Source organism: Heterodontus francisci, chromosome 1 (genome assembly GCF_036365525.1).
Source record: "Heterodontus francisci isolate sHetFra1 chromosome 1, sHetFra1.hap1, whole genome shotgun sequence".
Lineage (NCBI taxonomy): Eukaryota > Metazoa > Chordata > Chondrichthyes > Heterodontiformes > Heterodontidae > Heterodontus > Heterodontus francisci.
The window spans coordinates 95,770,468-95,797,457 of NC_090371.1; the positions used below are offsets into that span (position 1 = coordinate 95,770,468).

Consider the following 26,990-nt stretch of genomic DNA (forward strand, 5'->3'; position numbering starts at 1 on the left):
ACTTCTGCATGTACACTAATGAGACCCAGATGTAGCTCCCCTCACTTGACTCCCTCCTTTGTCTATGGCTCCCATCATAAACTCTGTACCCTTGCCACTGATTTTATCCCCTTCCCCAGCATTGTCTCAGGCTTAACAAGATTGTTTGCAACCTCAGCATACTATTCAACGCAAGCTGAGCTTCCGACCCCATATCCTCTATCACAAAGACCACCTACTTCAACGCTTGTAACATCACCCCATCGCCCCTACCTCTGCCCATCTGCTGCCAAAATCCTGGAAATCCAATTCTTTGTCATCTCCAGAGTTAACTATTCTAATGCTCTCTTAGCCTGCCTTAATCTTCCATCCAACGTAAACTTCAGCTCATTCAAAACTCTGCTGCCCATATCCACCCAGTTCCACTCACCTATTACCCCAGTCCTTGCTAACAAATGTTGGCTCCCAGTCCCCAAAATCTCAAATTTAAGTTTGCATCCTGGTGTTTAAATCTTTTCATCATCTTACTCTTCCCTTTCTCCAACTCCACCATTGGAGGCCATACCTTCAGCTGTCTGTGCTCTAACCTCTGGAATTCCCTCTCTGGATCTCTCCACCTCTCTTTCCTCCTTTAAGACGCTCCTTAAAACTTACCTCTTTGGTCAAGCTTTTGCTCCATATTTTGGTTGTTGCTGTAACCTCTTCCGGTTCTACAACTTTCCCACCCGAATTCTCCATTCCTCTGACTCTCACCTCTTGCGCAACCCCCCCCCCACTACCGATCACCTCTTCAGCTGCCTAGGTCCCATGTTCTAGAACTCAGTCCTCAAACACACCCCTCCCCTCCTCTTTTAAGACACATATTAAAAACCACCTCTTTCAGCAAGCTTTTGGTAACCCTTCCTACTTTTTTTCCAGCTCAGCATGCTTTTAAAAAGTGTCTTTGTATCGCATCTTGGGATGCTTTTCTACATAAACTGTGCTATAGTAATGTAAGTTGGTGTTTCCCAGATAAAATTATCCTGATATAAAAACAGAAAATGCTGGAAACACCCCACAGGCCTGGCAGCAGCTGAGGAGAGAGAAACAGTCAACAGTTCAGGTCTGGGACATTTTTGAGTTCTGATGAAAAGAACCAGACCTGAAACATTGTATGTCTGTGGCGGTTCTGATCTGAGGATCACAGCTTGCACGTCAGTGTGAAGTAGACGGAGGATGGCGACAAACTTCTAGGGGTAGCCAAATTTTGAGTAGGATGCTCCATAAGTCTTCGCAATCGACAGAGTCAAAGGCGGCCATGTATGCGGTTGGCGTTGTTCCCTGCATTTTTCTTCAAATTTGCCATGCAATGAAGATCACCACAGACCCGAGCTCAGTCAAGACTGGGGTCAAGCGAGGCTGTGTCATCGCATCCTAACCCTCTTCTCTGCTTTCCCCTCGGTGTAATGCTACATCTCACCTCCAGCAAACTACCAGGAGACATGGAGATAATCTACAGAACAGACGGGACCTACGCCACCTTCAATCTAAAACCAAAATCACTCCAACCTCAGTCGCTGTGCTTCAGTACACAGATGACGCTTGCGCGTGCGCTCACTCTGAAACTAAACTCCAGATCCTTATCAACTCCTTCTCCAAAGCTTGAGAAAATAGGTCTTTCACTAAACACTCAGAAAACAAAGGCCCTCTTCCAACCAGCTCTCACACCACAACATCTCCCCGTCAAGCAAGATCTATGGTGAAATCTTGGAAAATGTGGACCATTTTCCACATCTTGGGAGCCTCCTCTCGGTGAAGGCAGCGTAGACGACGGAGTTCATCATAGCCTCAAATGTGCTAGCTTAGCCTTCAGCCAAGTGAGGAACAGAGTATTTGAGAAGCAGGATCTCAAACCCGAGACTAAAATCATGGTTTACTGGGCAGCAGTGATCCCTGCGCTCCTATATGCTTCTGTGACTGAAGTACCACCAGAGGTGCCTCCACAAGATCTTCCGCAACTAGTTGCAAGAAAGGCGGTCCAGCAGCAGCGTCCTGTGCCAATCAACCTGCCCAGCATCAGGGCACTAATCACCCAAAACCAGCACCGCTGGGCAGAACGTCATCTGCATACCTGACACCAGACTCTCGAAACCGCTGTTCTACTCGGAACTTGCTCGTGGCAGCACAGTCCCAAGTGCACAGCAGAAACGCTTTACAGATGTCCTTAAAAGTATACCTGAAGAGATCAAACATCCCCTTCAACTCATGGGAACTCCTGGCTCGTGCCCATCCTTGATGGAGAAAGCTCATGCAGGAACACATCATACACCTCGAGGGACTTCATCGGGAACACGCGGAGGCAAAGTCGAGACATTGGAGGGAGCGCACAAACCTCCAAACTACTCATCTACCTGACCCTTCAAGCCACCTGCCCCTCATGTGGCAGAATCTGCAGATCACACATTGGACTTCTCAGCCATCTCAGAATCCATCCAATCAGAGTGGAAGCAAATCATCCTCGATCGCGAGGGACTGACTAAGAAGTAGTTGTATACTCTAAGTCTATGCAGTGGCCAGTCGTCGTTGGTTGTCGTTAGTCCCTCGAAACGAGGACGACGTCTGGCAGGTGTTATGGCCACGTGGTGAGGTTTGTTGAACTCCCACCCGAACGGCAGCAAGTCTGTTTTATTAATAGGGTTGAAATCCTTTGTGCTTTATTTGTCAAATAAACAAATAGACAGCAACAGGTTTTCTTGTAGATTTAAAACAGAACATATGTTTATTGATCAATACACTGTATCCCAAAATCGTCACAATCACATGTGCACACGCACGCACACACACACACACACCTGTTGAATTCTCCTGGAAGTCAAGTTCCCGTTGGTTGCAAGCCTGAGGGGTTTGCACATCTCTCTCGTTTGAAAGTTCAGTTGAAGAGAATGGATCACTTCTAATTCACTGCTATATAAAAAGTGCAGATGTAGAACTCTACAGCAGGGCATGAAAGGAAGATGGAAAGAAAGTGGCTCCTGGAATTGTTTGCTTGTTTTTATTTGCTGGAGAACGTGGATGTTAAATCTTCTCCTGAATTTCTTTGAGGACCTTCGGTCTTTTGGTGCCAGGCGCATGCTCATGGTGCAGCATACAAATATGTGGTCTGTCCAGCAGTTGTTTGCACCCCACATGGCTCGGGTGCACATCCTTCCTATCCCAGGCTTGGAAAATGACATAGTCCAGGAGGTGCCAATGCTTGGATCAGGGGTGTTCCACTTTGTCTTATTACTTACCTTTCTGACGAAAGTATGTGTTTGTGATGGTAAGCCCATGCTCAGTGCACTTGGCGTGGAGGAGAAGACCGTTGGCCTTCTTTATCGATGGTGCCCTTCCAGACAGTGTAGTTGCACCCAACTCTGGCATCAAAATCTCCCAGTAGAATCAGTATGTCTGGTTTTGGGATGTTTGCCAATACAGAACCCAGATCTGCATAAAAAAGCTCTTTGATTTCATCATTAGAATAGAGTTTGGTAGCATAAGCACTGATGATTATGGCCCATTGGTTGCCACTGAGTTGAAGGCCTAGTGTCATCAGCTGCTCATTAATGCCAATTGGAATTTCTATAAACATATCTCCGATTCTATATTTGATGGCAAACCCAACTCCATGGATGCGACAATCCTCCTCTGGTTTCCCCTTCCAAAAGGGTATCCTCCTCCGTCCTCTCTAAGCTAACCTTCTGCAGGAAGTCACGTTTCACCGAGAGATGCAAAATCGATGTTATATCTCGCAAGCTCCAGAAACTATGGCAGTTCTCCTTTCAGGGCATTCACGGTTTTGCTTCTCCATAAGGGTGCATACATTCCAAACACAGAAATTAATGCATTTTATTGCTTGTGTGTGTTTCTGAACGGAAAGGGTAGTGTTCCCACCAGATGCAGTTTCCTGGTCAGGACAGTTTGGAACAGCCTATATTTGGGGCACCTTTTTTAGCTCGCTCCTCAAGTCAGGTGAGCAGAGCGGACCCTAAAAAACTGCTCAGTCGTGAATGATGTTGCCAGAGAGCTACTTCTGTCCCAATTCCAAGAGCTCATCAACCATCAGGCAACCACCACCTATGTGCAGATTTGTGACTAGAGACCTCCAGGTTCACAGCCCTATCTCCGATGTCACCCGCCCATCGCCATAGGACTTTTCATAGCAGAGGTCTGCACGTGCCTTCTTTTAAGGTGAGGAAGTCAGCGACAGTGGACAACCGCACAATATTGATGGGTTGGAAATCTTTACCGAATGGCATGGCAAGCCATGATAACTGCTGAGTGCCAATCTCACTGCAGCCTTCATGCGCCTTCACACACTTTCACAGCCGTTGATGTACATATGCCTCATTCATCCATCAGTTCCACTGTTGAGGACTTGAAATGCATTTTTATTGAGGTTCATCCCTCCACATCTGCCCAGACCAGCATGGCAGGCTCACCTCGTGCAGGTTTTGGCTGGGAAGGTCTTGGTGGAAGGGCAAGATGTCAGCAAAGCTCACCCAGACCCAGGCACCGGAAACGACAACGCCAAACCCAGTTCTGTCGACCCTGCAAAGTCCTCCTTACTAACATCTGGGGGGCTTGTGCCAAGTTTGGGAGAGCTGTCCCACAGACTAGCCAAGAAACAGCCTGACATAGTCATACTCACGGAATCATACCTTAAGACAATGTCCCAGACACTGTCATCACCATCCCCGGGTATGTCCTGTCCCACCGGCAGGACAGACCCACCAGAGGTGGTGGCACAGTGGTATACAATAGGGAAGGAGTTGTCCTAGGTGTCCTCAACATCGACTCCGGACCCCATGAAGTCTCATGGCATCAGGTCAAACATGGGCAAGGTAACCTCCGACTGATTACCACCTACCGCCCTCCCTCAGCTGATGACTCAGCACTCCTCCAGGTTGAACACCACGTGGAGGAAGCACTGAGGATGGCTAGGGCACAAAATGTACTCTGGGTGGGGGACTTCAATGTCCATCACCAAGAGTGGCTCGGTAGCAGCACTACTGACCGAGCTGGCCGAGTCCTAAAGAACATAGCTGCTAGACTGGGTCTGCGGCAGGTGGTGGGGGGAACCAACATGAGGGAAAAACATACTTGACCTCGTCCTCACCAATCTGCCTGCCACAGATGCTTCTGTCCATGACTGTATTGGTAGGAGCGACCATCGCACAGTCCTTGTGGAGACGAAGTCCCGCCTTCACATTGAGGATACCGTCCTTCGTGTTGTGTGGCACTATCACCGTACTAAATGGGATAGATTTCGAACAGATCTAGCAATGCAAAACTGGGCATCCATGAGGCACTGTGGGCCATCAGCAGCAGCGGAAGTGTACTCAACCACAATCTGTAACCTCATGGCCCAACATATCCCCCACTCCACCATTACCATCAAGCCAGGACACCAACCCTGGTTCAATGAAGAGTGCAGGAGGACATGCCAGGAGCAGCACCAGGCATACCTCAAAATGAGGTGTCAACCTGTTGAAGCTACAACACAGGACTATCTGCGTGCCAAACTGCGTAACCAGCATGCGATAGACAGAGCTAAGCGATCCCATAACCAACGGATCAGATCTAAGCTCTGCAGTCCTGCCACATCCAGCCGTGAATGGTGATGGACAATTAAACAACTAACTGGAGGAGGTGGCTCCACAAATATCCTCAATGATGGGGGAGCCCAGCAATTCAGTGCGAAAGACAAGGCTGAAGCATTTGCAACAATCTTCAGCCAGAAGTGCCGAGTTGATGATCCATCTCGGCCTCCTCCTAAAGTCCCCAGCATCACAGATGCCAGACTTCAGCCAATTCGATTCACTCCGCGTGATATCAAGAAACGACTGAAGGCACTGGATACTGCAAAAGCTACGGGCCCTGACAATATTCCAGCAATAGTACTGAAGACCTGTGTTCCAGAACTTGCCGCGCCCCGAGCCAAGCTGTTTCAGTATAGCTCTAACACTGGCATCTACCCGGCAATGTGGAAAATTGCCTAGGTATGTCCTGTGCACAAAAAGCAGGAAAAGTCCAACCCGGCCAATTACCGCCCCCTCTGCCTACTCTCAATCATTAGTAAAGTGATGGAAGGTGTCATCAACAGCGCCATCAAGCAGCACTTGCTGAGCAATAATCAGTTCAGTGACGCTCAGTTTGGGTTCCACCAGGGCCACTCAGCTCCTGGCCTCATTACAGCCTTGGTTCAAATATGGACAAAAGAGCTGAACTCGAGAGGTGAGGTGAGAGTGACTGCCCTTGACATCAAGGCAGCATTTGACTGAGTATGCCATCAAGGAGCCCCAGCAAAACGGAGGTCAATGGGAATCAGGGGGAAAACCCTCCGCTGGCTGGAGTCATACGTAGCGCAAAGGAAGATGGTAGTGGTTGTTGGAGGTCAAACATCTGAGCTCCAGGACATCACTGCAGGAGTTCCTCAGGGTAGTGTCCTAGGACCAACCATCTTCAACTGCTTCATCAATGACCTTCCTTCAATCATCAGGTCAGAAGTGGGGATGTTCGCTGATGATTGCACAATGTTCAGCACCATTCGGGACTCGTCAGATACTGAAGCAGTCAGTGTAGAAATGCAGCAACACCTGGACAATATCCAGGCTTGGGCTGATAAGTGGAAAGTAACATTCGCACCACACAAGTGTCAGGCAATGACCATCTCCAACAAGAGAGAATCTAACCATCTTCCCTTGACATTCAACAGCATTACCATCGCATTACCATACCCACTATCAACATCCTAGGGGTTACCATTGACCAGAAACTGAACTGGAGTAGCCATATAAATACCGTGGCTACATGAGCAGGTCAGAGGTTAGGAATCCTGAGGCGAGTAACTCATCTCCTGACTCCCCAAAGCCTGTCCACCATCTGCAAGGCATAAGTCAGGAGTGTGATGGAATACCCTCCACTTGCCTGGATAGGTGCAGCTCCAACAACACTCAAGAGGCTCGACACCATCCAGGACAAAGCAGCCCGCTTGATTGGCACCCCATCTACAAACATTCACTCCCCCCACCACCGATGCACAGTAGCAGCAGTGTGTACCATCTACAAGATGCACTGTAGCAAAGCACAAAGGCTCCTTAGACAGCACCTTCCAAGCCCGTGACCTCTACCAACTAGAAGGGCAAGGGCAGCAAATACATGGGAACACCACCACCTGCAAGTTCCCTACAAGTCACACACCATCCTGACTTGGAACTATATCACTGTTCCTTCACTGTCGCTGGGTCAAAATCCTGGAACTCCCTTCCTAACAGCACTGTGTGTGTACCTACCTCACATGGACTGCAGCGGTTCAAGAAGCCAGCTCACCACCACCTTCTCAAGGGCATTAGGGATGGGCAATAAATGCTGGCCTGGCCAGTGACGCCTACATCCCAGGAATACAAAGAACAAAGAACAAAGAAAATTACAGCACAGGAACAGGCCCTTCGGCCCTCCAAGCCTACGTCGATCCAAATCCTCTATCTAAACCTGTCGCCTATTTTCTAAGGGTCTGTATCTCTTTACTTCCTGCCTATTCATGTATCTGTCTAGATACATCTTAAAAGACGCTATCGTGCCCGCGTCTACCACCTCCGCTGGTAATGCGTTCCATGCACCCACCACCCTCTGAGTAAAGAACTTTCCACGGATAGCCCCCCTAAACTTTTCCCCTTTCACTTTGAACTCGTGTCCCCTAGTAATTGAATCCCCCACTCTGGGAAAAAGCTTCTTGCTATCCACCCTGTCTATACCTCTCATGATTATGTACACCTCAATCAGGTCCCCCCTCAACCTCCGTCTTTCTAATGAAAATAATCCTAATCTACTCAACCTCTCTTCATAGCTAGCGCCCTCCATACCAGGCAACATCCTGGTGAACCTCCTCTGCACCCTCTCCAAAGCATCCACATCCTTTTGGTAATGTGGCGACCAGAACTGCACGCAGTATCCCAAATGTGGCCGAACCAAAGTCCTATACAACTGTAACATGACCTGCCAACTCTTGTACTCAATACCCCGTCCGATGAAGGAAAGCATGCCGTATGCCTTCTTGACCACTCTATTGACCTGCGTTGCCACCTTCAGGGAACAATGGACCTGAACACCCAAATCTCTCTGGACATCAATTTTCCCCAGGACTTTTCCATTTACTGTATAGTTCACTCTTGAATTGGATCTTCCAAAATGCATCACCTCGCATTTGCCCTGATTGAACTCCATCTGCTATTTCTCTGCCCAACTCTCCAGTCTATCTATATTCTGCTGTATTCTCTGACAGTCCCCTTCACTATCTGCTACTCCACCAATCTTAGTGTCATCTGCAAACTTGCTAATCAGACCACCTATACTTTCCTCCAAATCATTTATGTATATCACAAACAACAGTGGTCCCAGCACGGATCCCTGTGGAACACCACTGGTCACACGTCTCCATTTTGAGAAACTCCCTTCCACTGCTACTCTCTGTCTCCTGTTGTCCAGCCAGTTCTTTATCCATCTAGCTAGTACACCTTGGACCCCATGCGCCTTCACTTTCTCCATCAGCCTACCATGGGGAACCTTATCAAACGCCTTACTGAAGTCCATGTATATGACATCTACAGCCCTTCCCTCATCAATCAACTTTGTCACTTCCTCAAAGAATTCTATTAATTTGGTAAGACATGACCTTCCCTGCACAAAACCATGTTGCCTATCACTGATAAGCCCATTTTCTTCCAGATGGGAATAGATCCTATCCCTCAGTATCTTCTCCAGCAGCTTCCCTACCACTGACGTCAGGCTCACCGGTCTATAATTACCTGGATTTTCCCTGCTACCCTTCTTAAGCAAGGGGACAACATTAGCAATTCTCCAGTCCTCCGGCACCTCACCCGTGTTTAAGGATGTTGCAAAGATATCTGTTAAGGCCCCAACTATTTCCTCTCTCGCTTCCCACAGTAACCTGGGATAGATCCCATCCGGACCTGGGGACTTGTCCACCTTAATGCCTTTTAGAATACCCAACACTTCCTCCCTCCTTATGCCGACTTGACCTAGAGTAATCAAACATCTGTCCCTAACCTCAACATCCGTCATGTCCCTCTCCTCGGTGAATACCGTTGCAAAGTACTTGTTTAGAATCTCATTCATTTTCTCCGACTCCACGCATAACTTTCCTCCTTTGTCCTTGAGTGGGCCAATCCTTTCTCCTGTTACCCTCGTGCTCCTTATATATGAATAAAAGGCTTTGGGATTTTCCTTAACCCTGTTTGCTAAAGATATTTCATGACCCCTTTTAGCCCTCTTAATTCCTCGTTTCAGATTGCGCCTACAATCCCGATATTCTTTCAAAGCTTCGTCTTTCTTCAGCCGCCTAGACCTTATGTGTGCTTCCTTTTTCCTCTTAGCTAGTCTCACAATTTCACCTGTCATCCATGGTTCCCTAATCTTGCCATTTCTACCCCTCATTTTCACAGGAACATGTCTCTCCTGCACGCTAATCAACCTCTCTTTAAAAGCCTCCCACATATCAAAAGTGGATTTACCTTCAAACAGCTGCTCCCAATCTACATTCCCCAGCTCCTGCCGAATTTTGGTATAGTTGGCCTTCCCCCAATTTAGCACTCTTCCTTTAGGACCACTCTCGTCTTTGTCCATGAGTATTCTAAAACTTACGGAATTGTGATCACTATTCCCAAAGTAGTCCCCTACTGAAACGTCAACCACCTGGCCCGGCTCATTTCCCAACACCAGGTCTAGTATGGCCCCTTCCCGAGTTGGACTATTTACATACTGCTCTAGAAAACCCTCCTGGATGCTCCTTACAAATTCTGCTCCATCTAGACCTCTAACATTAAGTGAATCCCAGTCAATGTTGGGAAAATTAAAATCTCCTATCACCACCACCCTGTTGCTCCTACATCTTTCCATAATCTGTTTACATATTTGTACCTCTATCTCACGCTCGCTGTTGGGAGGCCTGTAGTACAGCCCCAACATTGTTACCGCACCCTTCCTATTTGAGTTCTGCCCATATTGCCTCACAGCTCGAGTCCTCCATAGTGCCTTCCTTCAGCACAGCTGTGATATCCTCTTTGACCAGTAATACAACTCCTCCACCCCTTTTACCTCCCTCTCTATCCCGCCTGAAGCATCGGTATCCTGGGATATTTAGTTGCCAATCATGCCCTTCCCTTAACCAAGTCTCAGTAATAGCAATAACATCATACTCCCAGGTACTAATCCAAGCCCTAAGTTCATCTGAATGAATTTTTTAAAAAGCCTGCTCCGCCATTCAACTAGATCATGGCTGATCTTCTACCTCAACATTTTCCCGCACTATCCCCATCAGCCTTGATATCTTTAATATCTAGAAATCGATCTCTGTCTTGAACATACTCAAAGACTGAGCCGCCACTGCGCCCTGGGGTAAGGAATTGCACAGATTCACCACCCTCTGAGTGAAGAAATTCCTCCTCAGTCCTAAATGGCCTACCTCTTATTCTGAGAGAGTGCCCCCTGGTTCTCGACCCCTCAGCCAGGGGAAACATCCTTCCGACATCAACCGCGTCAAGCTCTGTAAGAATTTTGTATGCTTCAATGAGATCACCTCAATGAGATGACACGAGTGGAGGGGGATGACACCTTAGGTGGGGGGGGGGGGGGGGTTAAAAGGAGAATGACATGGGGAGGTGGGCAACACGAAGGCAGAGACGGGGGGGGGGGGGAAGAGAAGGAGAATGACACGGGGAGGGGGGGGAAAGAGAGAAGGACAATGACATGGGGGGGGGGGGGGAAGACGAAGGCGGAGACGGGCTGTGGGGGTAGAAGGAAAGCGGAAACGGGAATATTCTTGTATTTAACACAAGTTAACCAGAGCCTCAGTGACCTGATCAAACTCAGCGGGTCCGGGCCTACCCTACGGCCGGTGTGGTCACTGCCGATCCCACCCGCAGGCTCGAGGTATCCCCGCTCGCCATTGACCCATCTGAGAACCCGCGGCCCCGATCCTAAACTGAATCAAATCCCCACCAGCGGACAGTGATGCCCCGACTCGGGATGCGCTCCTACCGAGTAGACGCCGATCCGACACACAGCAGCCGACAGTTCCAAACACTGGCCCATATCCCCGAACACAGGTGCCGCCTCTTGCAGAAACCGGCAGCGGCGGCGACCCAACCGCCTCGATTAGGGGCGGGGCGCGGAGCCGCCCCTCCCCTTGCCTCGCCCCACCCCCATCTCATGTCCCTCCCCTTTCCCCATCTGTCAGGTTTTCAGTGGATCCAGGGGTAACTGTTCGAGTGAACGGAGGCTTCACACTAAGGCTAAATGGGTATTTTCAACTTGGCAGGCTGGGACGTGTGAAGTGCTGCACAGATCACTTGCGTATCAGCTACTTACAAACGACTTAGACCCAAAAGACAGAATGTAATGTATCTAACATTGATGATACAAAGCTCGGTCAGAATGTAAGCTACCAGTAGAATATGAAAAGGCTACTAAAGGATATAGACAGGGTCAGCGAGTAGGAAAGCAGGTGGCAAATATAGTTTAATATGGATAAGGAAAAGGTTATTCACTTTGCTTGTAAGTATGGAAAATATATATATTTTTTTTAAAAAGGAGTGAAACTTGTAAACATTGATGTTCAGAGGGCCTTTGCTGTACTCATGCAAGGTACAGCAAACAATTAGGAAGTCAAACGACATATTGGCCTTTATTGCAAGGGGATCAAAATACAAGAATATAGTCTTGCTCCAGTTGTACAGGACTTTGGTAAGATCACATTGGGAATAGTGTGTGTAGTTTTGGTCTCCATATTCAAGGAAGGATATACTTGTCTTGAGGAGGTACAGATCTCTCCAGTTTAAAAAATGTGTCGTCTTGAAACATACAAGATTCTGAAGGGGTTAGGTAGGGTAGACAGAGGTCGTTTCCCTTGCTGGAAAATCTAGAAGCCAGAGGCACAGTCTCAGGATAAGGACTGAGATTAGGAGATTATTTCACTCAAAAAGTGAATCCTTAGAATTCTCTACCCCAGATGGTTGTGGATCCTCCATCGTTGAATACGTTTAAGGCTGGAATAAACAGATTTTTGGCCTATCAGGGAATCAAGGGATATCGAGAGCAACCGCAAAAGTGGAGTTGAAGCCAAAGATCAGCCATGATCGTACTGAATAGCGAAGGTGGCTCAAAGAGTATGATCTACTCCTGCTCCTATTTCATATGCTCTTAAGTGTCAGACTCCATCCCTTGACAGTTGCTGTCTATTCCACCCCATTTCATTGTCAGTCTCCACCTCACTCAAGGCTTGTCCATTTCAGTCACTCCTAGCCCCGAGTAGGGCTACATTACTGGACCAAAGTGAATTCAAATCCCACCAATGCAGCTTAACAATTTGAATTCAGTTTAAATCTGGTGGGGAAAAAAAAAAGGTATATTTGTAAAAGATGACAGCGCTTCGAAACGTTGTATAAACCCAACTGATTCACTAAATTCTTTTAGGAAAGGAAATCTGCCACCTTTACCCAGTCTGACCTATTTGCAACTCCAGTCCCACATTAACTTCATAAGGCAGTTGCGCCATCGAAGTGTCTGAGCAAGCCACTCAGTTGTACAAGGCAATGAGGATTGGGCATAAAATGCCAGCCTGGCCAGCGCTGCCTATGCTCCAGTTTCCTCCCACAAGCCAAAAGACTTGCAGGTTGATAGGTAAATTGGCCATTATAAATTGCCCCTAGTATAGGTAGGTGGTAGGGAAATATAGGGACAGGTGGGTATGTGGTAGGAATATGGGATTAGTGTAGGATTAGTATAAATGGGTGGTTGATGGTCGGCACAGACTCGGTGGGCCGAAGGGCCTGTTTCAGTGCTGTATCTCTAATCTAAACTTGCATTTATACACCACCTTTCATGACTACCAGACAGCTCAAAGTGCCTTACAATCAATGAAGTATTTTTGAATTGTATTCATCGCTGTATTGTAGGAAATGTGGCAGTCAATTTGTGAACAGCAATATGATGACGACCAAACAACCTGTTTTCAGAATGCTGAATGAGTGATAAATATTGGCCAGGAAACTGGAGCAAACACTGATTCAACTTTAAAATTAGAACTAGGCTGCTCAGGGCTGATGTCAGGAAGCACTTCTTCACACAAAGGGCAATAGAAATTTGGAACTCTGTTTCCCCTAAAAAGCTGTAGAGGTTGGGCCAATTAAAAATTTCAACACTCAGATTGATAGATTTTGTTGATCAAGGGTATTAAGGGTACAAAGCCAAGGGAGGCAGATGGAGTTAAGACAAATCAGCTATGATCTGATTTAATGCCAAAGCAGCTAAAGGGAATGACTGTCTTACTCCTGTTCCTATGTTGGTATGATGGATTCTAGATCAAAGGGGCATAGTCTTATAATTAGAGCTGGGCCATTCAGGAGTGAAATCAGGAAGCAATTTTGTGATTAAATTTGGAGCTCTCTCCTCCAAAAGACTGTGGCCACTGGGTCAACTGAAATTTTCAGGACTGCTTTCAATAAATTGTGCATTAGGTAAGGCTAACAAGGGATATGACGCTGCAATAGGTAAATGGAGCTTAAGCACAGAAATCAGTCATGATCTAATTGAATGACAGAAAGGATTTGTGAAACTGAATGCCTGACCCCGGTCTCATTTTCCTATGTTCCTACATACCTTTCCAACTGTGAGCCAGCCTGCCACCCTCATTGACAGAGAGGAAGATGTTGCTTAACACAGGAGACTATTGGACAAGATTAAGAGGTATGGCATTCGGCAAAAGGTAGCAGATTGGATTTTATAACTGGTTAGATGAGAGGCCGGTTAGCCAGACATCAGTTGTAGGGAAGATGCTATCCTAAACTCTTCATCGAGTTAGTGTTGGTCATCTGGCTTAATGGCAATGGAGGAATGAAGGATGTGCTAGGTCAGGTGATTATCGATTGTGATGGAATACAATTCTGCTGATAGCCCGCAGTACCTCATGGATGCCCAATTTTGTAAAATGTGGCAAGCTTATGAATTTCAAATCTGCGTTAACCAATAACAGGTCACACATCACATGATAGAGAAACTTAATTATCTCCCATAATGCAAAATGACATTAGGACCACAGATTCTACCCTCCCACCCATTCTAAATGCAAAGTGACTTGTCCAGAACCAGATGGGTACATTTGAGTCCCAGGATAACTCTTAATCTCAACTGCCACTGTAGTGTCAATATTTTCCATTTTAATCAGGACACTGTTTTCCTACAGAGTGTATTTTTTTTTAAAAAAAGGATATATAAAAAAAACAGGATGCTCATTCTACTGCAAATGCATCTGTCAGAGGTTATTGCAGCAGTATTGATGCCAACAATCCAGTGCTCGGATTAGTCCACCCACACAGTTAAAAGTTCATGTGATGTCAAACAGCTCCTTTGGGGAAACAATAGGAGAGAGAAAAGCAGGAAAAATTAAAGCATTTATCTAATTTAATAGAACTTGTTTCCAATCTATTTTTCCACTTCTATTTTTAATGGGTGTTTGTGTCCTTTTCGGAATTGTATAATAAACAAACAGTCAGTGTATTTTGCGTCAATTAAATTAAAATAACATTTAAAAAAAATAAATTGCACTGCACCATAAAGTAGTGCCCAAATGAAGATTGATTGCTTTAAAATGTATTTTTCAACAATGTCATTTAATCTTATAAAATGAACATACATGATGTTCATCTTTGCTCTGAGCTTCTGCTAGTGTCAGGAATCAAATAAAGGGAGTACTTGAGTGTCATATGGCACACACAGTTTAATAATAGGGCACTGCAGCTTTAATAAAAGAACAAATTTTAAACATTGTGCTAATAAAATCATTCTCTGATTCGAGCCAAGAGACAGAGGTACAATTACGCTACTGGGTGTATTCTATAGGCCGAGTGGGAAAAAGATAGAGAAATAAACTTGCAAGGAACTTAGAGACAGGTGCAAAAATCACAGAGTAGCCATAATGGGGGACTTTAGTTATCGTAATATAGACTGGGATAGTAGTAATGTAAAGGGCAGAGACGGGGGGAAAAAAAAAGAGTTTCTAAAGTGTCTTCAGGAGAATTTTCCACATCAGTATGTTTCTGGCCCAACGAGGAAGGAGGCATTGCTGGATCTGGTTCCAGGGAATGAGGTGGATCAAGTGTCAGTAGGACAACATTTAGGGGACAATTATCAAATTGTCAAAAAGGTTTAGGCTAGCTATGGAAAAAGGACAAGGAGCAACCCAGAATAAAACACTTAATTGGGGGAGGGCCAATTTCAGTGGGGTGAGAACCAATCTGGCCCAGGTAAATTGGAATCACAGATTAGCTGGCAAAACATAACTGAACAATGGCTGCCTTTAAAGGGGATACAGTTCAGGGTACATTCCTACGACAGGAAAAGGTAGGACAAAAAAAGCCTGAGCTGCCCACATGCAGGAGATACACAATGGGAAGCAGAAAAATCGTGTGTACTACAATGTCAGGTTGATAATACAAGTGAGAACCAGGCTGAATATAAAGTTCAAAAGGGAAGTGAAAAGAGAAATAAGAGAAGCAAAGAGAGAGTATGAGAAGGGACTGGCAGCCAACATAAAAGGGAATTTAAAAATCTTCTACAGACATATAAATAGTAAAAGGGAGGGGTGAAAGGAAAAGTGGGGTCGATTAGGGACCAAAAGGGGGATTTACACATGGAGGCAGAGGGCATAGCTAAGATACTAAATGAGTACTTTGCATCTGTCTTTACCAAGGAAGAAAATGCTGCCAAAGTCAATGAAAGAGGAGGTAGTTGAGAGACAGGATGGGCTAAAAATTGGTACAGAGGAGGTATTAGAAAGCCTGGCTGTACTTAAAAGTTAGTCACCAGGAGTATATCTGATACATTTGAGGATACTGAGGGATGTAAGGGTGGATATTGCAGAGACACTGGCCGTAATCTTATAATCCTCCTCAAATACAAGGGTGGTGCCAGATGACTGGAGAATTGCAAGCGTTAAAGAGTGTAAGGTTAAGCCCAGCAACTACAGGCCAGTCAGTTTAACCTCAGTGGCAGGAAAGCTTTTAGAAACGATAATCCAGGATGATATTAACGGTCACTTGGACAAATGCAGATTAATTAAGGAAAGCCAGCATGGATTTGTTTAGGTCAAATTGTGTTCAACTAACTTGATTCCGTTTTTTTTTTAATGCGGTAACAGAGGTTTGAGGAGGGTCATGCAGTTGATGTGGTGTACCTGGACTTCTAAAACGCATTTGATAAAGAGCCACAGAACAGGCTTGTCAGCAAGGTTAATACCCAAGGAATAATAAGGACAGTGGAAGCATGAATACAAAGATGGCTGAGTGACAGGAAACAGAGAGTAGTGGTGATCAATTGTTTTTCAGACTGCAGGAAAGTGGGTTTCCCAGCGTTCAGTATTAACTGCTTTAACCTATATTGTCTTAGTTTTGGGTGTACAGGGCACAATTTCAAACTATGCAGAAGACACAAAATTTGGAAGTACTGTGAACTGTGAGGATAGTGATAGACTTCAAAAGGACATAGACAGGCAGGTAGAATGGGCGGACACGCACCAGATGAAATACAATGCAGAGATTTGAGAAGTGATAGATTTTGGTAGGAGGAATGAGGAGAGGCAATATAAAGTAAAGGCTGCAACTCTCAAAGGGGGTGCAGGAGCAGAGGGACCCAGGGATACATGTAGAGTCATTCCCATCGAGTCCATGCCAACTCTCCAGAGTCAGTCCCACTCCCCCGCTCTTTTTTTGAAAAATTCGTTCATGGGATGTGGGCATTGCTGGCTAGGCGAGCATTTATTGTCCATACCCAATTACCCTTGAGAAGGTGGTGGTGAGCTGCCTTCTTAAACTGCTGCAATCTTTGGGATGTAGGTACACCAATAGTGTTGCTAGGAAGAGAGTTCCAGGATTTTGACCCAGTGACAGTGACGGAATGGGGATGTAATTCCAAGCCAGGATGTTGTGTGGCTTGGAGGGGAACTTACAGGTGATGGTGTTCCCATGCATCTGCTGCCCTTGCCTTTCTAGGTAGAAGTCACAGGTTTGGAAGGTACTGTCGAAGGAGCCTTGGTATGTTGCTGCAGTGCATCTTGTAGATGGGACACAATGTTTCCACTGTGCATCCGTGGTGAAGGGAGTCAATGTTGAAGGTGATGGATGGCGTGCCAATCAAACAGGCTGCTTTGTCCTGGATGGTGTCGAGCTTCTTGAGTGTTATTGGAGCTGCACCCATCCAAGCAAGTGGAGAATATTCCATCACACTCCTGACTTGTGCCTTGTAGATGGTGGCCAGGCATTGGGGAAGACATGAGGTGAGTTACTTGCTGCAGAATTCCCAGCCTGTGACCTGCTCTTATAGCCACAGCATTTATGTGACTGGTCCAGTTCAGTTTCTGGTCAATGGTAGTCCCCAGGATGTTGATAGTGGGGAATTCAGTGATCATAATGCCATTGAACATCAAGGGGAGCAAGTTAGATTTTCTCTTGTTGAAGATGGTCATTGTGTGGCACGAATGTTACTTGCCATTTATCAGCCCAAGCTTTGCTGCATCTGGACAATGGCTGCTTCAGTATCTGAGTCGTCGCGAATGTGCAATGTTCACCACCAATCAGCAGCGAACATCCCCACTTCTGACATGATGGAGGCAAGGTCATTGATGAAGCAGTTGAAGATGGTTGAGCCTAGGACACTACCCTGAGAAACTCCTGCAGTGATGTACTGGGACTGAGATGATTGGTTGTGATTGTTGGAGGTCAATCACTTCCTTTGTGCTAGGCGTGACTCGAACAAATGGAGAGTTTCCCCCTGAATCCCACGGACTTCAATTTTGATAGGGCCTCTTGATGCCACATTGGGTCACATGCTGCCTTGATGTCCAGGGCAGTCTCACCTCACCTCTGGAATTCAGCTCTTTTAACATAGAAAAATGTCCCATGGCATTTCACAGAAATGTTATCAAATAAAAATGGATCCTGAGCTCAAGAAGAAGAATGACTAAAAGCTTGGTCAAAGAGGTGGGTTTTAGAGAGGGTCTTAAATGAAGAGGGAGGTGGAGAGAAGTTGTTCAGGGAGAGAATTCTAAAATCGGTGGTTCTAGACACCAGAAAATACAGTAGCTAAATGGCTGGGCAATGGGAGTAGAGATTGCACAAGAGGCTAATGGAGTTCAGAGCTGTAGCATTGAGATGGATGTCTGGGGGGACAGTGGCATAGTGGTAATGTCACTGGACTAGCAATCCAGAGGCCCAGTCTGATGTCCTGGGGACACAGGTTCAAATCCCACAACGACAGCTGGTGGAATTCAAATTCAGTTAATAAGTTAAAAAAATCTGGCACTGAAAGCTAGTCTCAATAACGGCACCATGAAACCACTGTCGATTGTTTTAAAAACTCATCTGGTTCACTAATGCCCTTTAGGGAAGGAAATCTGTTATCCTTACCTAGTCTGGCCGACATGTGACTCCAGACCCACAGTAATGTGAAATAACTGCCCTCTGAAATGGCCAAGCAAGCCACTCAGTTCAAGGGCAATTAGGGATGGGCAACAAATGCTGGCCTAGCCAGAAACACCCACATCCCATGAAAGAATTTTTTTTTAAAACCATGAAGGGATTAAAAACAAGAATGAGACTTTTAAATTGGAGCTACTGGGGGAGGCCAGCAAGCAAAGGCATGATGAGCAAGAGGGACTTAGTTCAGGATAGGATATGGGCATCAGAGATTTTGGGAGTTGAAGTTTACAATCTAAGATGGGAGGTTGGACAGCAAAGAATTGGAATAGTCAAGTCTGAAAAGTGACAGTGACAAAATAAGAGCTTCAGCAGCAGATGCAGCTGATGTTCGGAGGTGGAAGTAGCCAACTTCTGCCATGAATAGGATACAAGATCAGAAGTTCAGCTCAGGATCATATAGGGTGTCAAGGTTGCAAACAGTTCAGTTTAACCCAAGACAACACCATGAACTTATATTTTATGTACTGCCTTTAACATAATAAAACACTCAAATGTGCTTCACAGGAGCGTTGAAACAAAATTTGGCAGAGCCAAGGCAATAGCCAGAGAGGAAAACAGAATCAGTGGAGTACTAAGTTTGTGACTTTAGTCGTAGTAATGCTTAACTGGAGAAAATTGCAACTCATTCAGGACTAGATGTTGGACAAGCAATCTGAACACAGAAGCAGCAGAGAGGTTGACAGAAGTGAACAGGTAGAACTGGGTATTGTTAGTGAACGTGTGAAACCTCACCCCTTACCTATGGATGACATCACAGAAAGCAGCATGCAGAAGAGATAAAGGAAGGGGCCAAGTATAAATCTTTGATGAATTGTAGAGGTAGCAGTGCAGGCACATGGAGAACCAATTGCTGGAGTTAATTTGGCTACGATTAGATAAGTAGAATGGAACCACGTGAGACCAGTCCCACTGAGCTGCATAATGGAGAAGCATGGAGGAGGATGGTGCAGCTGACCTTGTCAAAAGCTGCAGAGAGAATGAGAAGAATGAGGATGTGATCATGGTGCATTGAGGATATCAGTTGCGACTTTCATTAGAGCCACTACAGTGCTGTTGAGGGGCAGATAAATGATGAGAGATTCAAACATGAAGATGCGGGAAAGACAGGCACCTATTTGGGAGGTGACATGTTCAAGGACTGAGTGAACAGAGGCTGGAGATGGGCCTGGAGTTTGCAAGGACACAGTGGTCATGAGTGGGTTTTTAAACAGAAGGGCACTGATAATGGTGAGGACAGTACCTGATAAGAGAGAACCATTTACAATGTCAGCTCTTCTCAAATTTGTCTTTTCAATCTAGGTGGTTTCTTGGATTAAATGTCTTAGTGCAGCACTTTGGTTTTTCATTTAACTAAAGAAAGTGGCATCTCAGGCCTATCCAGAAGGGCCTAATTTAGAAAACACTTTAGTCAGGCAATACTCAACTTTCATGGTTTGAATGACCTAAAATGGTATCTCCAATATAAATGAAACAGTCTGGATGTCAGTGAAGACCCAAAATGTCATGTCCTCATGAGTGAGAGAGAAAGTCTCATGAAATTGACTACCTCTCCTACTGGAGAAGGACTTATGAAACATATATGGACAGAGTGTATTTTATATTAGAAGTATTTCTTCAAGGTTTTCCTGCTTTAGACTAAATGGTCGGGGGGGGGGGGGGGGGGGGGGTTCAATTGAAAGGAAGAAAAAAGTCAAAAATTAACAAGAGAGCAGGAGGTGCAGGATAGTGAAGGAGCATACATTAATCAGAGAGTGACAGGAAGTGACAGCGAATACAAGCACAAGAGTACAGCAGAAATTAGAACCAGAGTAGGTAAAAATGGTAAAAAGTCAAAGCTTAAGGCTCTTTATCTGAATGCATGTAGCATTTGTAACAAGATAGATGAGCTGATGGCACAGATAAAAATAAATGAATATGATTTGATAGCCATCACTGAGACGTGGTTGCAGGATGACCAGGACTGGAATCTTAATATTCAAGGATATATGACATTCCGGAAGAATAGACAGAGAGGAAAAGGAGGTGGGGTAGCTGTGTTATTAAAGGAAGGGATCAGTGCAGTTGTGAGTAATGATATAGGTGTAATAGATCATGATGTAGAATCAGTTTGGGTGGAAATAAGGAATAACAAGGGAAAGAAATCACAGTTAAGTGTGGTCTATAGGCCCCCGGAGAGTAGCCTCTCTGTAGGACAAAATATTAATCAGGAAATAATGGAGGCGTGTAAGAAGAGCACTGCAATTGTCATGGGTGATTTTAATCTGCATATAGACTGGACAAGTCAAATTGGCAAGGGTGGCATGGAAGACGAATTTGTAGAGTACATCAGGGATTGTTACTTAGAGCAATACATTGCAGAACCTACCAGGGAACAGGCTATTTTAGATTTGGTATTGTGCAATGAGGTAGGATTAATAAGAGATCTCGTAGTTAAGATTCTTTAGGGGGAAGCAATCATAACATGGTAGAATTTCAAATTCAGTTTGAGGGCGAGCAACTCGGGTCTCAAACCAGTGACTTCAACTTAAACAAGGGCAATTACAGAGGTATGAAGAAAGTTGTCTAAAGCAGGCTGGGAAGACAGACTACAGGGGAAATCAGTAGATGGGCAGTGGCAGACTTTTAAGCAGATATTTCAGAACACTCAGCAAACATTTATTCCAGTCAGAAGGAAGGACTCGAAGAGAATGATGAACCACCCGTGAATAACAAAGGAAGTTAAGGAGAGCATCAAATCAAAAACAAAGGCGTACAATGTGGCGAAAACGAGTGGTAGGCCAGAGGATTGGGAATTTTTTTTTTTTTAGAAACCAGCAGATGACTAAAAAACTAATAAAGAGGGAGAAATTGATGAGAGTAAATTGGCAAGAAATATAAAAACAAACAGTAAGAGCTTCTATGGGTATATTAAAAGGAAGAGAGTAGCTAAAGTAAGTGTGGGACCCTTAGAGGATGAGACTGGGGTATTAATAACAGGGAACAGGGAAATGGCCGATAACTTAAAACAATATTTTGCATCAGTCTTCATGGTGGAGGACACTGTAAACATCCCAACAATAATAGCTGAGCAAGGTGTAAATGGGAGAGAGGAACTTGTAACAATCTCTATCACAAGGGAAAAGGTGCTGGACAAACTGATGGGACTAAAGGCAGACAAGTCGCTAGGACCTGATGGTCTGCATCCAAGGGTTTTAAAAGAAGTGGCTGCAGAGACAGTGGAGGTATTGGTCATAATCTACCAAAACTCACTGGATTCCAGTAGGGTACCAGCAGATTGGAAAACCGCTAATGTGACATCCCTATTCAAGAAAGGAGGGAGACAGAAAGCAGGAAACTATAGACCAGTTAGCTTAACATCTGTCATTGGGAAAACGCTAGAGTCCATTATTAAGGAAGAAATAGCAGGTCATTTGGAAAAACAATGCAATCAAAGAGTCAACAAGGTTTTATGAAAGGGAAATCATGTTTGACAAATTTGTTCGAGTTCTTTGAGGATATAACAAGCAAAGGGGAACCAGTAGATGCAGTGTATTCGGATTTTCAGAAGGCATTTGATAAGGTGCCACATAAAAGGTTATTGGACAAAATAAGAGCTCCGGGTATTGGGGAGCAATGTGTTGGCATGGATTGAGGACTGGCTAACACGCAGAAGGCAAAGTCGGGATCAACGGGTCTTTTCAGGTTGGAAAGGCCACAAGGATCAGTCCTAGGGCTTCAACTATTTACTATCTATATTAATGACTTAGAGGAAGGGACAGAGTGTAGTGTATCCAAATTTGCTGACGATACAAAAATAGGTGGGAAAGCATGTTGTGATGAGGACACAAAGAATCTGCAAAGGGAAATAGATAGGTTAAGTGAATGGGCAAAAACTCAGATGGTGTTCAATGTGGGAAAATGTGAGGTAATCACTTTGGTAGGAAGAATAAAATGGCAGATTATTTAGATGGAGAAAGACTACAAAATACTGCAGTACAGAGGGATTTGGGTGTTCTTGTACATGAAACACAAAAGGTTAGCATGCAGGCGCAGCAAGTAATTAGGAAGGCAAATGGAATTTTGGCCTTTATTGCTAGGGGGTTAGCGTTTAGAAATAGGGAAGTCTTGTTACAACTGTACAGGATGTTGGTTGTTGGTGAGGCCACACCTGGAATACTGCGTACAGTTTTGGTCCCCATATTTAAAGAAGGATATACTAGCATTGGAGGCAGTTCAGAAAAGGTTCACTAGGCTGATTCCTGGGATGAAGGGGTTGTCTTATCAAGAATGGCTAAACAGGTTAGGCCTTTATTCATTGGAGTTTAGAAGAATGAGAGGTGATCTTATAGAAACCTATAACAGTTTAAGAGGGCTTGACAGGGTAGACGTTGAGATGATGTTGTCTGGTGGGGGAATCTTGAACTAGGGGACATAGTTACAAAATAAGGGAGCACACATTTAAAACTGAGATGCGAAGGAGTTTCTTCTTTCAGAGGGTGGTGAATCTCCGGAATTCTCTACCTCAGAGTTGTGCATGCTCGGTCACTAAATGTATTTAAGGAAGAGGTAGATAGATTTTTGAGATCTCGGAGTCGAAGGTTAGGTGGAGCAGGCCCAAAAGAAGAGTTGAGGCCTGGGACAGATCAGCCATGATCTTATTGAATGGCAGGGCAGGCTTGAGGGGCTGAATGGCCTACTCCTGCTCCTATTTCTTATGTTCGTATGTTTGTTCTCCTTTAAGAAATATCAAAATGGTTACATATATAGTAAGCCACAAAATCTTCCAAAACAAGTAGATTTGCAAGTTTCTGATATTCCAATTTTGAAAACAAGAGTTGACATTTTATTCACAGGCTTTGGAGTCAATTCTTTCTGCCTGTATCTTTTCACTATTTAATTTATCCCTACACAATTTCTTCTCAATCTTCAGGAAACCTTACCACTAGTCCTAGATTTGAAATTACCAAGGATTGAAATCCCCATAATGGTTTCTTGGTTAATGTTAAAGTGGGATTTAACTTTTGCTAACAAGGGATCATAGTCCTATGACCTACAGTGATTGTGTAAAATGAACATTCGAGTAACTGAAAAAGAGCCATTAAGATGCTGCTTCAGAAAACAATTTTTTCATCCTGAAAAACAAATAAAAACTACAATTACAGGAGAAACACCACCCTTCTGTTCCGTTTCACATTTTAGCTAAAAGCAATACATTTGAAAGACTTATTGTGTCAGGATCCTGTGTACTTTTTTTTTGTTTGAATCTCTATTGTTCAACCCAACATAGTAAATCAGAAAACTGCAACCACCACCATGCCAAACTTACAAAGCAATGAGATTTTCATAACAGTATAAAATGATCTTTACAGAGCCTTGCAATGCACTGTACATTTTCGACTATATATGAGCCACCTCACTGCAAACCATAAAAGATAAGCCCAATAATAACCTTGATGTTAGGTTCTTTATGGCTTTGTGCCGAAAAGAGGAACAGCTTTCAGGCTCCACTGAAGTATTCAGGGTCTTTGAAAAATAATCTGTAAGGAGTAGACCAATAATGATAATACACAAAACAATAGTGACAATTCAATGTCACGTTTTCATAAAGACACAGATTTGAGGTATCGGTGATATAACATTAGTTGCAAGTTCGAAATGTGAAGCGTTTTGTTGCTACAGTCGAATGTAACTAGCTTAAGATCGCCACTATGACTAAGTGTAGTCATAGCTTAAGGTAGCAATTCAGACCACTCAGGCATGACTTATGTTACTGCACTAAAGCTGCGTTTTTCAAGAAAAGTCAGCCTAGGTCAGACCCAAATCATTAGAAAGCTCGTTGTAATAAAACCAGCAAAACACCGCCGCAATTAAAATTCTTAATGATTTGGTAAATGAGATGAGTGACAGAAATTAACCTGTTAAGCATGTATTCTCATTCATTCATTCGTCACTCGGTATCGATTGTATGGCTGTTACAATCAGACATTTTTTTAACAAGTGCAGCAACCAAAGAGAATCAGAAGTAAAAACGGATTGCGGTACTAAACTGAAATAACTAACATGGCACTCACCCAGAAGAAAACAGAAACATACAAACATACCAGATAATCCATTTACTGAATAGAGGCCCTCAGCTTCCAAGTCCAACGTACTTTTGCGTTGTGTATATTTTATATATTAATTATGCAATAAGCATAGTATGCCGCACATTCCCCGATTTAACCGAGAAAGATGATGAAATGAGCAGCCTGTGAACTCCGGCTGAATATCTCTCCCACTCGGCATGGATATCGACAACACTTATTTCCTCAACTGTACTTTATCCCCTAGTGGGAGAAATGTTAAAATTAACCCCCCAAAAGCCACTCCCTTCGTACGTAAAGCGGTCATCTGATCGCAGAGAGCCTGTTTTTCAATAACCCCGGAAGTCTGGTTTGAAGCCAGTATCGAGTTAGTGAGACCCACGTGTTCACTGTAGAAAAGAGGCGGTGCAAATTGTGTCAGCAGAAGCTGCAGATAAAGAGGTGTTTATGAATTATATCTGTCTGATCCTGTGGGCAGTAATATGCGTTTTCGGTGCGGCAATGTTTATATAATGATGTTTGGATTGAAACCTGCTGAGAATTTAGCCATAGGATTACCACTATAGGAAAATAACATAAAATGTAGTATATGTACATACTGTTAAATTTCAAAGGAAAGAAAACATTAATTTGTCTCTTGCGCACTGTGTAAAGCTGATCTGATTGAATATTGGACGGCAAGCGCAGCACAGAAACAGGCTTTTCACTACATAAAGTGATAAACTGCAACTCAATAAACATTCCAAGCAATCGAAGTGGAGTGAGCCCTGTTAAGACTCGGTTGACCCGGAGGAGCAAAAGAAGGAAACAGGCTATTTGTCCATTGAGCTGTTGGTGTATTTCTCCATATGAGTCATTGAGTCTAATCAAGCTCTCTATCCTGATTGCTCCCTATACCATTTAATATTCCTCTGTTCAAGCAATTCCTCTATATTAGATCAGGTTGTCAATACGGGTGAGAAAGTGGTCAAACCTACAATCAGTCCATCTCAGAATTCAGTTGTTGGTAGGCACCTCAATTCCAAACGGCTTCTATACCCATGTAACAGCCAGGGTCACAGACCTGCAATGTTAACTCTATTTTTCTCTCCACGGTGCTGCCTGACCTGAAGAGTATTTCCAACAATTTCTGTTTTTGTTTCAGATTTCCAGTTGTATTTTGCTACCTTAGGTGGCTCCTAGATGATTGGTCAAATTAGGTTGAAGGGGATATACGCCACAGGCTGTTGCCAATGTCAAATACTATGGAACCAAGATTAGACATTTGCACATATTTGAGATCCAAGATCTGGTTGTACTGAAATTATATGTGCAGAGAATTCTTCCAAAGGTTTGTGAGCATTTTTCATAAGGTGGAAGAGTGGGACATTTGTGATTGAGGGATTTGAAGCACTATAGGTGAAAGCTTATTTGTGGAAACTATTAAAACATCTACTGTTAATGCAGTGGGCATATTGAAACATTAAGAGAATACTAATGAAAATGGAGTGCAGATTGTAAGCAGAATGTGGAGATCCGAGTTTGGTGAGTGGGGATTTTTAAGTGTCAATATCTTTCTAAAAATCTGGTCTGCAGTTAGCATTTACCTGGTATTTGCATGTATTTAAAGTAAGTTAAGAAGGTAAAATAAGTTAAGAAAGTAAAGTAAGTTTCTTCCAGCCTACTCAAGCTCTACTGCAGAGTAGATAATTAGTTAAGGAGCTAACCAGTCCAATCTGGTTGCTGCAGTTTCAGCTTCAAAAAGTATAAATACAGAGGTCTGGGTGCAGCCTACAAACGATGTGCAGATTGTAAGCAGAGTGTGGAGATATGACGTTGGTGAGTGGGGAGTTCAATGAAGGGGGGAGGAGGTGCTCCTCTTTTCACCCTCCAATATTGGTTCTTACTTTGGTGCAGTGGAAGGAGCTGATTGGTGAGTAACTGGTAAGCTATTCTACTTATAATAATCAGTCTGTAAAGTTAAGGTATGGCAGGGCAGCTCAGCCGAGTGGAGTGTACAGTCTGTGGCATGTGGGAAGTCATGGATGCACCACATATCCTAGGCAAACACATCTGCAGGAAGTGTCACCAGGTTTTGGAACTCGAGCGGCGGCTGGAGTCACTGTGGTGCATCTGAATAGCATGTTTAGGGAGGTGGTCACAGCACAGGTTAGGAGCATGCAGGCAAATGGGGAATGGACGACCACCAGGCAGTCTAAGAGAACCAGGCAGGTAGTGCAAGAGTCCCCTGAGACGATCTGGCTAGCTAATCAGTTTTCCATTTAAATACTGGTGAGGGTGATGGTTTCTCAGAGGAGTGCAGTCAGAGCCAAGTTTGTGGCACCGCAGGTGGCTCAGCTGCACAGGAGAAGAGGAAGAAAAGTGGAGGAGCAGTAGTTATAGGTAA

At 44.5% G+C, this 26,990-nt stretch overlaps 1 protein-coding gene across 9 annotated transcripts in view; it reads right to left on the reverse strand.

Moving 5' to 3' along the window:
* The window catches only part of LOC137370942 (ADP-ribosylation factor-like protein 15), a 368,243-nt gene extending 343,325 nt beyond the window's left edge, over positions 1 to 24,918 (reverse strand). For 5 of the 9 annotated variants that reach the window (XM_068032883.1, XM_068032867.1, XM_068032876.1 and 2 more), the window contains exon 1: positions 11,053 to 11,172. In XM_068032883.1, the coding sequence (XP_067888984.1) occupies positions 11,053 to 11,106 (54 nt within the window). In that variant the 5' untranslated portion in view covers positions 11,107 to 11,172. Of the gene's footprint in view, positions 1 to 11,052; positions 11,173 to 23,970; positions 24,059 to 24,622 lie in introns of those variants that run through there. The other 4 variants (XM_068032835.1, XM_068032842.1, XM_068032859.1 and 1 more) reach the window with 4 other exon arrangements.
* Between the last annotated feature and the right edge of the window lie 2,072 nt (positions 24,919 to 26,990).